The sequence below is a fragment of the Mustela erminea genome, chromosome 8, assembly GCF_009829155.1.
Source record: "Mustela erminea isolate mMusErm1 chromosome 8, mMusErm1.Pri, whole genome shotgun sequence".
Classification (NCBI taxonomy): Eukaryota; Metazoa; Chordata; class Mammalia; order Carnivora; family Mustelidae; genus Mustela; species Mustela erminea.
The window spans coordinates 92,481,354-92,494,115 of record NC_045621.1 but is presented as its reverse complement, the minus strand read 5'-3'; the positions used below and the strand labels follow the sequence as shown (position 1 = coordinate 92,494,115).

Here is a 12,762-nt window from a genome sequence, read left to right as displayed (position 1 = left end):
GCATTGTTTGAAAATCTTATTTTTGTGTATCTCACTGTCTTTTCTTCCTGGCATTAGGATAGCAAAAGGCAGAGAAATCCTATGGCTGTGCTTTTAAGGAATGATTTTAAGACTTCCATTATTTCAAAAAGTAATAGCATCATTTTTTTTTTCTGTTGAATACATTAAGTTCCCCCCAGCTCTATGTCCAGCAAAAGATATCTGTCACTTTAATAGAAATGACTAAAATAGTTGTAAAGTAATGGCCATCTACATGCCATCAATTCAAGCACAAACTTGAAATTATTTGGTTATAATAAAATAGAGCCTCTTTAGCTGTGATAAAGGCAATACTGCATTGTTATTATTCTTACAGCTATGGATAGAATAGAATCCAATTATAATGACATTTAGGGTAATAGGTATTTAGGTCAAGAGGATAAACATAAAGAATATTATAAAACTGAGGAGTATTTAAGCAGGAATTAATGTAAAATCTTGAACCAAATGTATTCACCAAGCAGGGACAAGATTTCAGATGAATGATGTCCAACTACTATGATTTGAATTGGGTCATGCTGGGGAGAACATCAAAAATGCATGGTCTTCATATGAGTTCACACCCAGGAAGAATGGGTTGATTCTGTCGTTAACCAAACACATGTCATTGCTGACTCAAATTTATCTTCATCCAAAGTTCCTTTTATGTTTCCCATAAAAGGACGTGGTAAGTGGTTATCCTTGCTCTCTCAATTCAGGACTAATACAGCACCCTCTGGACCAAAACTTTGACTTTGAATCTTGTCTTGCACCTTACTCACTTCACTCATTTTGTTGACCTTAGACAAGTGAGTTAGAGTCTCCCTCCTCCTCCTTATCCAAAGTATTGGAAGAATTTTCCTTTAGCGTTGTTTTATCCTTCAGCATTTAAGTATTTAGAACATTACCTTCGTACTTTGTACTTGCTCAATAATTGATATATTATCATACATTTTCAGATACCAGATATTACATAGACAATGTATAAAAATATGAATTTAACAGATATTCAGTTAGTGCTTAATACATGTGAAGTACCGTGTTAGGGACAAGAGCCTGAACCTTAAGGATGAAGAATGGGGTGACTGGATCCTCCTAGGGGCACCTGGGTTTCTCAGTGAGTTAAGCATCTGACTCTTGATATTGGCTCAGGTCTCAATCACAGGGTGGTAAGTTCAAGCCCCACCCTGGGTTCCACACTGGGAGTGGAATCTAACTCAAACAAGAACAAAAACAACTTCTAGTTTTCCCCATAGGTTTTCTCAGAGAGAATTAGTTTAGCACAAAATCTGTAATCTTCTAGTAGCCAGGAAAAGGTCTAGTCTAGTGAAAGATGAGTCACTCTTACTCATCCCCGAACTTGAGAACATCTGAGAATTATCTTGACCCAGGGCTTTCAAGGGAATTCTGTGTTGAAGTTCTCCCTCACTTTCCATTTTTCTTAACATAGAAATCTAGAATCTGTGACATCAATTAAAAGACCCCACTTTAAATAGCTTTAATAGGGGCGCCTGGGTGGCTCAGTGGGTTAAAGCCTCTGCCTTTGGCTCAGGTCATGATCTCAGGGTCCTGAGATCAAGCCCCACATCGGGCTCTCTGCTCAGTGGGGAGCCTGCTTCCCCCTCTCTCTCTGCCTACCTTTCTGCTTACTTGTGGTCTCTCTCTGTCAAATAAATAAATAAAATCTTTAAAAAAACAACAACAACAATTTTAAATAGCTTTAATAGCACTTCCTCAACATATTCTTCCCCTAGCTCTGTTTGGACCACACTGGCCTTCTGTCAGTGCCACAAATGTGGTTTGCTCCTTTGCATCTCAGGGCTTCTTCATGTGCCCTTTCTTCGGCAACGAGACACCTCTCGTACATCATGCCTGGCTGACTTCTTCAGGTTTCTGCTCAAAGGTCAGCTGCTCATGGAAATGCTCTGACTCCTTCCCAGACTGGCATGTACCCCCATAACATGCTGTCATGGAACTGTCTGTTGTTGTTGTTGTTGTTTTTTAATCACAAATACAATTAAATAGTTAACTTTTTAACAACAGTGGAAGGACATCATATTCACAGACAATAGCAATGAAACTACTTGTACATAGTATCTCATCAAAAAAGACAGATTAAGGACAGGAGTGAGTTGGGGAGAGAGAGCAAGAGAGAAACTCAGACATTTAAATTCTGCCCACTGTTCCCCTTTAACAGGTTTAAGACCTGATGCTTATGAGTGGGTGTTAAATGACATGGGAGCCCTGCTTTTTCCTTGGCTATTCCTATTAACCAGTTGTCTTTTTTTTTTTTTTTAATGAATTGGAATACCAGTATTTGAACATATTTTTTTCAAACATCCAGCCTCCTTCACAGAAGCCAACAACTTCATTCATCTTGTGTTTAGTGAAAAAACAATTTGGCTCTAAGCTGTAGGACAATTGTCCCTATTGAATTAATTGAAAGATAGTCTGGAGACCTTGGGATGGCAACTTCCTAAGGAATTTTCTAGGATAATTTAGGTTGTGTGCAATTTTCACCCTACTTGCTAATTTAGAACCTACCAAGAAAGATATAACTCTATTTTTAATATTTTTTTTAAATTTTGGCCTAAAGTACATGGTCTATGAGGGCAGAAGCTAAATCTGGCAATTTCATCCCTGTATTCCTAGCACATAGCAAGATGCCTGGATCATACTGCAGCTTAATAAATATTTGTCAAATTAATTAGCACTCCCTCAATGTTTACAGGATCAGTCTATTTGGGCAACAGTACAGAGTTTGGAGTTAGGAAGACTAAAGTAAAAGGCAGACAGAATTCCAAGACCTTAAGCATTATGGAAATCTTCCATAACCTGCATGTCAATAAGAAACTAACTTAAAATGGCAGGAAAAACTGAGAGCCAGACATGACAAAGTTCGGTGTATTTTAATGAAGACTTGTGTATGTAAGACAACATTCTGTTTTGTTTTTTTAAAAAATTTTATTTATTTATTTGACAGAAATCACAAGTAGGCAGAGAGAGAGAGGAGGAAGCAGGCTCCCTGCCGAGCAGAGAGCCCGATGCGGGACTTGATCCCAGGACATTGGGACCGTGGCCTGAAGAGACCCACGGAGTCACCCAGGCGCCCCATTCTGTTTTTTTTTTTTTTTTTTAATTCTCTTACTAAGCCAGCCTATAAACAAAAAGCCAACACCTTCTTTATCATTTTAGGTCAAATGAGCCGGGCTCGATTCGTCATTATGCCAACCCAAGGAGAAGGACGGCCATGCCCAACAGAGCTGACCCAGCAGAAAACCTGCCCAGTGACGCCTTGCTACAGCTGGGTCCTTGGCAACTGGTCTGCATGTAAATTGGAGGTAGGTCACGTGATGATATTTAAAGAAATGCTTTTTAGTTGGTCTAAAGCATTTGTCTGCTCAACCTGTGTGTGGATGGAATAGATTTCACAGCACTAGGGGCCTGACACTATGTATTTTTATGCAATAGAACACACGCAAAAATACAACCGAATGACTTAACCTTATGCCGAGTGTTATTGCCAGGAAAATAGTCATTCATTAGGCATGGATTCTCATGGGATCATGGGACTTTCTTTCTCTTAGGTGTTCTCTGGAATACAATGTTATGTTCTTAGCTTGTTGAAAATATCAAAGTATTATTTAATTAGGCAAAACCCTGATGTGATGGAAATGCACAGCTTGCCTTATTTCTTCAAGAGGCACTTTAAGGCTTAGACAAAATCTTGCATATGGGCAGAAAACCAAAAGTGTATGAAAGTTATATTTTAACATTATTACACAAACCAAGGTTACTACATTTTCCTCAATGATTACTTTTTTATTGACCTGAAATATAAATGCCTAGCAACATCATCATATATTACATACACGGAGCTTTTGCTAGATCAGCAAAGATCCTCTCTTGCATTTTCTCTGTGGATTCTTGTATAAGAAAAAGCACAATTGATTTTCTTTAGGTTTTTATTTTACTAGCTTATCCTTCAGTTCATATTCCAAAGCACATTTTAATTAGGTAACAATAATTGTGATTATACGTTATGAAATCTGCCGAGTATTCTCCGAGAGATGTTTAGTGTTCCTGTCAGGATGACATTGTCATGCCGCATTACTGTCTTGCAGAAGTTAAATGCCCATGGATTTTAATAAGTCCCAGAGGAACAGCAGTGTGTGGTACATTTGTTCAGTCTCCTTTTTACAGAAAATAAGAGAACCATGCTCATTAATTCAATAGTAACCTAATGGCTTTAAATACGAATAATTTGTCTATGAGTTGAAAATCATCTTCTTTCCTAAATCTTGAGCAATTTCCAAATGCCGCTTGGAATCCCAATAAGGAAATGGAAGGAATGTTTTTCCTTAGCGCGGTGATAACTGTTGACAGAGTAGAGAAAATAAACTCAAAGAATTCAGGAACCCATTGCAGGGGAAGGGAGATGAAAGTTAGCGGGGAGGGTGGGAAGATGCAGGCCTGATAAGCCCCTTACTCCAAGTCTTGCCAGGCGTACAACTACTACTTCTACCTTACTTGTTCTTTCGTACCTTCCCTTTTTATCTTCTCAGGTGTCAGGAGCCTTTCTTTCTTTCTTTCTTTCTTTCTTTCTTTCTTTTTAAGAGTTATTTATTTATTTGATAGAGAGAGATACAGCAAGATAGGGAACACAGGCAGCGGGAGTGGGAGAGGGAGAAGCAGGCTCCCCACCAAGCAGGGAGCCCAGTGCAGGGTCAAGCCCAGGACCTTGGGATCATGACCTGAGCCAAAGGCAGATGCATTATACCACTGAGCCACCCAGGAGCCTTTCTTTTTTTTACACACATATCTGTCCACTTGTCCCATGGGAACATTATGGGGCTATAGCAAATGTAGTGTTTCAGGTTGCTGTCACATATTGAGCTTTTGCCAGAATCACAGGAGCAAGAGCAGTGGGTTGTAAACATTTTCTTCAGAAATGCCAGTGGGGGTTGGGGGTCATCACATCCTTTGGAGATACCCAGGCTTGGAGGCCATGGGAGCCCCTAGCAGCAAGTGTATCCTCAAATCTCAGAACTGCTTCCGATTTCTAGATGAGCTGCTTCTAATTCACTGGCACCTCCAGGCAGGAGGGAAGTCTGCAGTTTGACTTAATCCAGGCAAAGCTCTTGAAAAACACATTTGGAGTTAATTGTTCCAGGGTTGGCACCTTACGCAAATGGTGGGTACACCTTCAGCCTTCTTCCCTAAGAATTTGGAGTGGTACTAAAGCTGTTGGAAGATCGTGTATTTGCGAACTCTCACCTGTCACATTTTCCTACCTTGTGGTTGAAATAAGTAGCTCTGAAACAAGAAGAAACAAAGGTACAGAAAAAAGAAGAGGTGAAAGAGAAAGAGAAGCATGATGATAGGAGTTGAATTTTGCCCGAGTTCAAGCTGCATTTCTGCTTTTCTTGAAGCCTAACTGTGAAATCTTCTTGAGATGGCTAACCCACATCTTTCTGGAAGGTTGCCTCTTCTTAAATGTATATGTCAACAGAGTTTGGAACAACTGATCAAAATACATGTGGGCCTCTGCACACAAAGGAAAATCCCCACTCGCACAGCTGCACCCCTGCTTCTCCTTGTCCTTACCTGCCAAATACAGGTTGGGCACTCACTCCCTGAGGGTAGTGGGGATATCCACGTAGCCCACTGCCATCCAATCGATCAGACAGAGGAGCTAACATAGGGCCCAGCGGATGTGCCAGTTCAGCCACAATCTTACATGGAAAGAGATTAGCACAAGGAAGCATTCATCCTCAGGCTTTACTTTTTTAGTGTTTTCTGATTTTTTTCTTTCCAGAGTCCTCCGTTGGTAACATGTATCCACATAGAGATTGATAAATCTGTTTTAGGAGCTCAGACTCCTGAGTCTAGCGGGCTTTATTTTGGTCAAGGTTCTGTCAGTTCTTAGCTCTGCAAATTTTGCCAAGTCTGTAAGCTCTCCAAGTCTGTTCTTTTTTGTTCTGTTTTGTTTTGTTTTGCTTTTTGTTTTCATCTCTTATCAGGAGAGATCGTACCTGTGTTTCTGGAAACTTTTCACTGGGATTACACCATTTTAATACAGTGCTTACCATGGTACCTGGCATAAATTAAGAGCTCAATAAATTGTAGCTGCTATTATAATTTTGATTAAAACTGTGATTATGATTATTGTCACCATCTCCCTATCCACATCTGGTGGAGATGCCAATTCAGAACATATAATACGTCCATCAATGATGGGGACAGAGGAGTGTCAGTGGGGGAATCCTTGGTTATTGACAGTCTTGCTCACAGAAGCCTAGGTCTGTTTTCAGCCTCTAGTGTATAAAGCTTCATGAATGAGAGTGAGTGAATGCTTGCTTTGTGAATGAGATTATCCTTCAGATACTGATTTCTCTTCATTTTATGGCTGCTGTTGTCAAAGATGGAAGAGATTCAGGTTGGCTCTGGATACATACGAGAAGCATATTATTGTTTGTCCTGGTGTTTAAAGGCATCCCTGATGGAGACTTGTTTCCTGTCTTTTCAAACAAAACTCTAATCAGTTGCATCTTCTGTTACCCAAGTTCCAGACAGCAAATTTCAAATGTCATACATGCTACTGTGCCTTCATACTCTTCTCTCCACACACTCTGTAGCAAAACATCACCTTGGACAAGTCAGCAATGGACCCATCATCCAGGATAATGACTTCTAAGAGAGACCCTTAAAAAATAAATTCTACTTATACTATTTTCCACTTTAGAGAGTAAACATTTACTAGAGCTAAATGAATCTGCTGCGAATTAAGTCTGAACCTCTCTTTCCCAAAAAATGCACTTGGGTCCGAAATTAGGGTGCGTTTCTTTTGACAGTTTCATAGTGGCCAGAGAAAAGACTGGAGCAGTTATGAAGTGTTGATAAATCAGGTGTGAAATTGTCATCTTGGATAAAGAAATGCTAGCTCTTGTTAAAATCTCTAGAAGCAAAGGTGATGGCCCCAATTTATGTGCCTCTTCAGATTTTCAAGCTTTAAGTTGCTCCAACTCGGACCTCCTCTAAGTTACACCTTTTCTTTCTTGTTAATAGGTCTTTGAATCCTAACTTCCTTATTATGTAAAGCATTTTTCTCAGCAACCGCACTGTACCAGCCTGGATGTCCAGCAGTCTGTCCAGCAACCTGCCCTTGGCACTCAGCAGCTGCTGCCACGATGCCTGGCCCTGGTTGGTGTTCAGCAGGCCCAGCACCTACCCCAGACCTGCTCTATGCTCTGGCCCTCCATTCTGACTGCAATGGTCAACAACCTCCTCCTTCGTTCCTGCCGCTCCAAAGGCCACAGCAGCTCCAAATCCTTAGAAAGGCAGTTTCTGGCTCCTGCAGTGGGGAAGGCATAAAAAGAACATAAAACCCAGTTTTCCCAGTGCAGGGCACAGTTACCAGACTGCCACCTAATAAGGAGTTGATGGATGAGAGCATGTGGCATCCCTGATTGCAGCAGCATGGGTGCAGAGAACTTGCTCTAGCTCTTTCTCTCTCCTTCTGGACTCCCGCCATACGATCAGTAGTCATGAAAACTCTACCTCTTCCACTGAATTCTGGAACTAGCGGGAACTAACATGGCTCAGAAGTTTAGGGGAGTTAATATTGCCTGGGATTGCCTCCCTCCCTCGTCTTAGATGGTACCAAGGCATGGTGTTATCACATGGCCTGTCTGGAAGACATGGGTGTCCAAGAAGCCAACTGGTAACTCACTACTTTGTGAAGTTGTGAAATTGAGGCCAGCTTGATAACTCACTACTTTGTATTTGCTGTAGTTCCTCACCTTCTCTCTTGCCATCCTGGGATTTTACCTCCTCAGCATAGAAGCTCTGCCTTCCGCTCCATTTTCTATGGTACTTATGGAAAAAACAGAGCTGCTCTCTAAAGCTATCCTCATATCCAGTGGACTTATTTTTGAAGTACAAACACCTGACAAAAACTGAGGAGAAAATACTCATGAGTATCTGCCAAACACATTATAGTGGGAAACCTTTCATCAGGCAGATGGTTAGGTCAGATAATCACTAAGAGCTTTCCAGTTCTATGTTTCTGTTTCTGTGATACATTGCACAATTTTTTTCTAATTGCCCAGAAAAATCTGAGTGGGATTTATATTACGTATCTTTTAAAAAAAAAAAATTATTCAACAAGAAGGCATGCTGGGAAAACAACTTCTTGTGGCAAGAGAAAAAATCGGTGTTTTATTGGAAACCCCAGCCTATTCCATATAAGAAAGTACTGAATTCCCTACCAAAGAAAAACAAGCAAAGTAAAAGAGAAATGTATGCCCTGTGGCTGTACACATGCTCTCTTGGGGAGTGATTATGGATTAGGCCATTTTAATACATACACCTAGACAAATTCTGTATTGTTTGTTCTTATTCAGTCAATCCTGGCTGAGTTCCGAAATGAATCGTCCTAATCTGAGTACATAAATTCCATGGAATAAATTTGCATTTCTACTTCAGCTTCTCTGTCAGCTCTAAGAGAATTGCTCATTGATGCTTTATTGTCAACAATTGAAAGATAACTCCCAAGAGAAGGAAGCTACTGATTTTTCTTGGGTGAGAGGTGGCCAGAGCCAAAAACCTGGGAGATGCTTATTGTTTGGGTAATTCTGACAGTATTCTTTGCTTTAATAGGGTGGAGACTGTGGGGAAGGAGTCCAGATCCGCAGCCTGTCCTGCATGGTCCACAATGGTTCAAGCTCTCAGTCAGCTGTAAGTGTAGACGCTGCACTGTGTGGAGAAATGCCCTTTCAAGACAGCATCCTGAAACAGCCATGTTCTGTGCCTTGCCCAGGTATGTAGTTTTAAACGATTGGGAGGGACTTGCCTGTGGATTTTTAAAGTCATTAAAAAAATTTTTTTCCTGGAAAAGCTCTCATCAAAATTGAAATTTTGAATTAACCACAATTAAAAATGCAATAAAATTATCACTTTGGAAGATCCCTACAGCTTCAATGGAGGCAAGGTAGGTAAGAAGCCAAAAAAAAAAAAAAAAGAAAGAAAGAAAAAAAGGCACCAGACTTGGAAATTTAAGAATGAAGTTAGAATTTTGTCAAATCACTGATGTTTTATCAGGATCATAGAATCTAGTGCCTTGGACCAACGATTGTTCTATCTAGAAAATCTGTTAATAATGCCTAACCTGACAGCGTCTAACACACTGGCTGTCACTCGAAAAAATGCTGACTGGCTCCTTGAGTTGATGAACCCCTGAAAGATGGTGTGTGGAAACAAGTAAGGCTGTAGGTTCATGAAAGCATTCTGTAATTGTCAAGGTCATTATTAGTTACATAAAATGTATGCGTTGATTTTTAGTCCTAATAACCAACCTAGCTGATATGGCCTTTCAGGAAGCTGAATAGGTCCAGGTGTATGTAGACACATATATCTATATACACACACAATTGTGTATGTCCAAATTATTAAACATCCTTTAGACTCAAAGATATCCCACTTCAGAGACCAGCTTTTCCCTTTTATATGGTTTCTATGGATGTCTATTTTATGACGTTACACCTCTCTTTGAAAACTGAGTTATTGTTTTGAGAAGTTTATTATTACTAGAAGGTACACGGTGTCCTCTAGATAAGGCTGCCATGATTTGAAGTGAAGTAATGAAAATTTAGTTTTTTATACTTTCTTGCTAAACTAAGTTAAGCCATCAATCATCATTCGTAGCATATCCTAAGTGAAAAATTGATCAAGTTGGCATGTATAGTGTGTACAACCCACCCCTGTCACTGTGCCATCACCACAGATGTCATTGTGTACCCTTTCCAGGTAAACGTTTTCAAATGCCAGTTTTCATATTATTTTCCTTCCTCTGCCCTGCACAACCATCCAGGAGACTGCCACTTAATGGAATGGTCAGAATGGAGCACATGTGAATTAACCTGCATCAATGGAAGAAGCTTCGAGACCATGGGCCGCCAGTCTAGGTCAAGGGCATTTATAGTCCAGTCTTTTGAGAACCAAGACAGCTGCCCCCAGCAGGTTCTAGAAACACGCCCCTGTACAGGTACCAAGAGCACTTCTCGATTCTCAGCCTTGATTGATCAATGCTTATTCTATTTTTATGTGAGGTGTAATAGAACCGCTGTTATCATATTTACTTGCAGGAGGCAAATGTTATCACTACACATGGAAAGCAAGTCTTTGGAACAATAATGAACGAACTGTATGGTGCCAACGTTCAGATGGCATTAATGTCACAGGTATTCCTGCCTAAGATTTGTGTGGGCACTTGAAAAAGATCTCTGAGTGTTGCTGTTTGTGAGAAGAATTAGCTTACAAAGTATAAGAGAAGACTGAGCAGGTGGCCTTAGATTATCTTCATAGCAAATTGTCATTAGGCCTTATTTTGTTTTAAATTTTTAATTGAAGTATCCTTGGCATAATAGCATTAAATTAGATTTAGGTATACAACATAGTGATCCAATAATTATATACAAGATGCCCACCATGATAACAGTATTACAGTATAATTGACTATAGTCCATATGCTGCATTTTACTTCCCTGTGACTTATTTTATAACTAGAAACTTGTACCTTTTAATCCTCTGCACCCATTTTACCTGACCCACCCCCCTACCCCCATTTTTTGCAACCACCAGTTTGATTTCTGTATTTATGTCTGGTTCTTTCTTTTTTGTTGTTTGTTCATTTGTTCTGTTTTTGGATTCTATGTATAAGTGTAATCATATGGTATTTGTCTTTTTCTGTCTTGCTTATTTCACTCAGCACAATACCCTCCAGGTCCAACCATGTTGTTGCAAATGGCAAGACTTCATTCTTATGGCTGAGTAATAGACCTTTGCATCTTAGAAAGCAAACAACTTTATCCCAAGACCCATAATATCCAACAACTTACACAATAAAATTTCCTTAAATATCATGTTCTGAGACAAAGTCTGAAAAAGACACATGGGAGTTTAAAACAACAGTCTCTAAAGTTTTAAATCATGTACCTTCTCAGTAAAAAGTTTTTGAGGACATATCTCAACATTCTATGCTATACGATGCTACCATATCATATTATAAAACACATAGAAAAGTTGAATGTAAAAGGGTGGATAAAGATATAATAAATTTGTTAATGGTGCAAAAAAATGTATCGCACTGGAAGCTTGGTTTTGGATATTTTGCTAGTCATTATTATTAATATCTAAACATAGATGGAGCAAAGGTTTTTTACTCATGACAGTGGATACAATCTGATTGTACAAATGATCTCAATTTTAAAGTTTTTTAATGCCTTCTCAGAGAAAATTGTTATTGTTTTTACTGCAGCTGACAGAGCTTATCATATCAATGAGAATTTCTATTCTTCCATAGGAATGGAAGAATTGTCAGCCCTGTCTTTGTCTTGTTTGCCTATATTTGTGTTATTGTATTCCCTTTAATCCGTAGTTTATCCATATGGTAATTTATTTTAAGCTGCTTGCTCGTTCTGTAAGTTATTGTTGTGAATCTGTTTAACCAGGAACATCACAAGCAGCATCCTCTCAGCACCCTGAGAGCAGGCTGGTGCGGGTTACACTATCAAATTCTCCTCTATGGACTTGCACAGTGTACAGCACTGGGCCATCCATTGATGAGCTCAGGTTATCACCATCAGCTGTTAACTATCAGCTTCATTTCATTTTTTAAGTTTAAACAACATTTGTATGAGCTACACAAATTCTAGTATCTTCTAGATACTAGAAGATGCATGGTGTCGTCTAGATAAGACTACTAGAGATTCTAGGGAATCTCTACCAATTTCCTAGAGATTCTGTCCCCAGGGTCGCAGACACTGCTCTTTGGAGATCTCTGGTTAAAAGAGTGGAAACACCCCCCTACCCGCCCCAAGCAGTACTGGCAGCAACACCACCATGTGGTTATTACTCCTCTGTCCAAATTATCCATTCACACGGAGGTATAGTTCTGGATTTTAGGTTTGTGTTTGTTTTTTGTTTTTTTGTTTTTTTTACCCTGTGAGGATTTTTATTTTTTCAGTAACACTAGGAATTTAGCTGCTTCATTCACAGGGAAAACGTAGGTCTGTTTCCTACACCATCTTGGGCTAAAAGCTTTTTGCTAGGTACCCAATCATAAGCTATAACTGGGTGGCAATTATAGTAAGGCAAAAGCTAGAATCTATAAGTGAAACCAGTATTACATAAATACAATTTAAATGCTACCCTCAATACATCAAGTTCTTAGCCTAGTACCTGACTCCTGAAAGGCATAACTAATGTGTAAATTATCACAGAGTACAGAGACATTATTCCATCCATTTACTCAAAAATATTTAATACCTGCAAGTACTTTATCAGATGTATGACTTCCTCTCTAGGAGCTTATACATTTGCTTTTTTAAAAAATGTGTCAAGCTCCATTTGTGACTGTGCGTGTATGTGTGTGTGTGTATGCATTCTAGCTGAGATATATTTTAAAGCTTTACCAAGAAGTTTGCTATTGTGGTCCATGAACCTATTTGTGGCTTTCTTTTAACATTGGTTGTTGCCAATTGGCTTATTGCCTAGTTGGGGTATTCAGGCACTGGAGAAAAATATACAAAGAATGGGTATTTGAGCAGGTGTACTTTGGGCTCCTGAACTGAAATTGAAATTTCATCCATTCTTTTTCTGGCCCGGCAAACAGATGTGGCCCTCAAGCAGAGTCCTGTGATAGAATCACATTTGCCAATGAATAGGTACAAAAACTACCGCAAC

General features: G+C 39.5%; 1 protein-coding gene across 3 annotated transcripts in view; it reads left to right on the top strand.

Moving 5' to 3' along the window:
- The window catches only part of THSD7B (thrombospondin type 1 domain containing 7B), an 855,837-nt gene that overhangs the window by 828,833 nt on the left and 14,242 nt on the right, over window positions 1-12,762 (top strand). For all 3 annotated transcript variants that reach the window (XM_032353821.1, XM_032353819.1, XM_032353820.1), the window contains 4 exons: window positions 3,214-3,359; window positions 8,680-8,839; window positions 9,890-10,063; window positions 10,164-10,259. In XM_032353821.1, coding sequence (XP_032209712.1) covers window positions 3,214-3,359; window positions 8,680-8,839; window positions 9,890-10,063; window positions 10,164-10,259 — 576 coding nt within the window. The remainder of the gene's footprint in view (window positions 1-3,213; window positions 3,360-8,679; window positions 8,840-9,889; window positions 10,064-10,163; window positions 10,260-12,762) is intronic.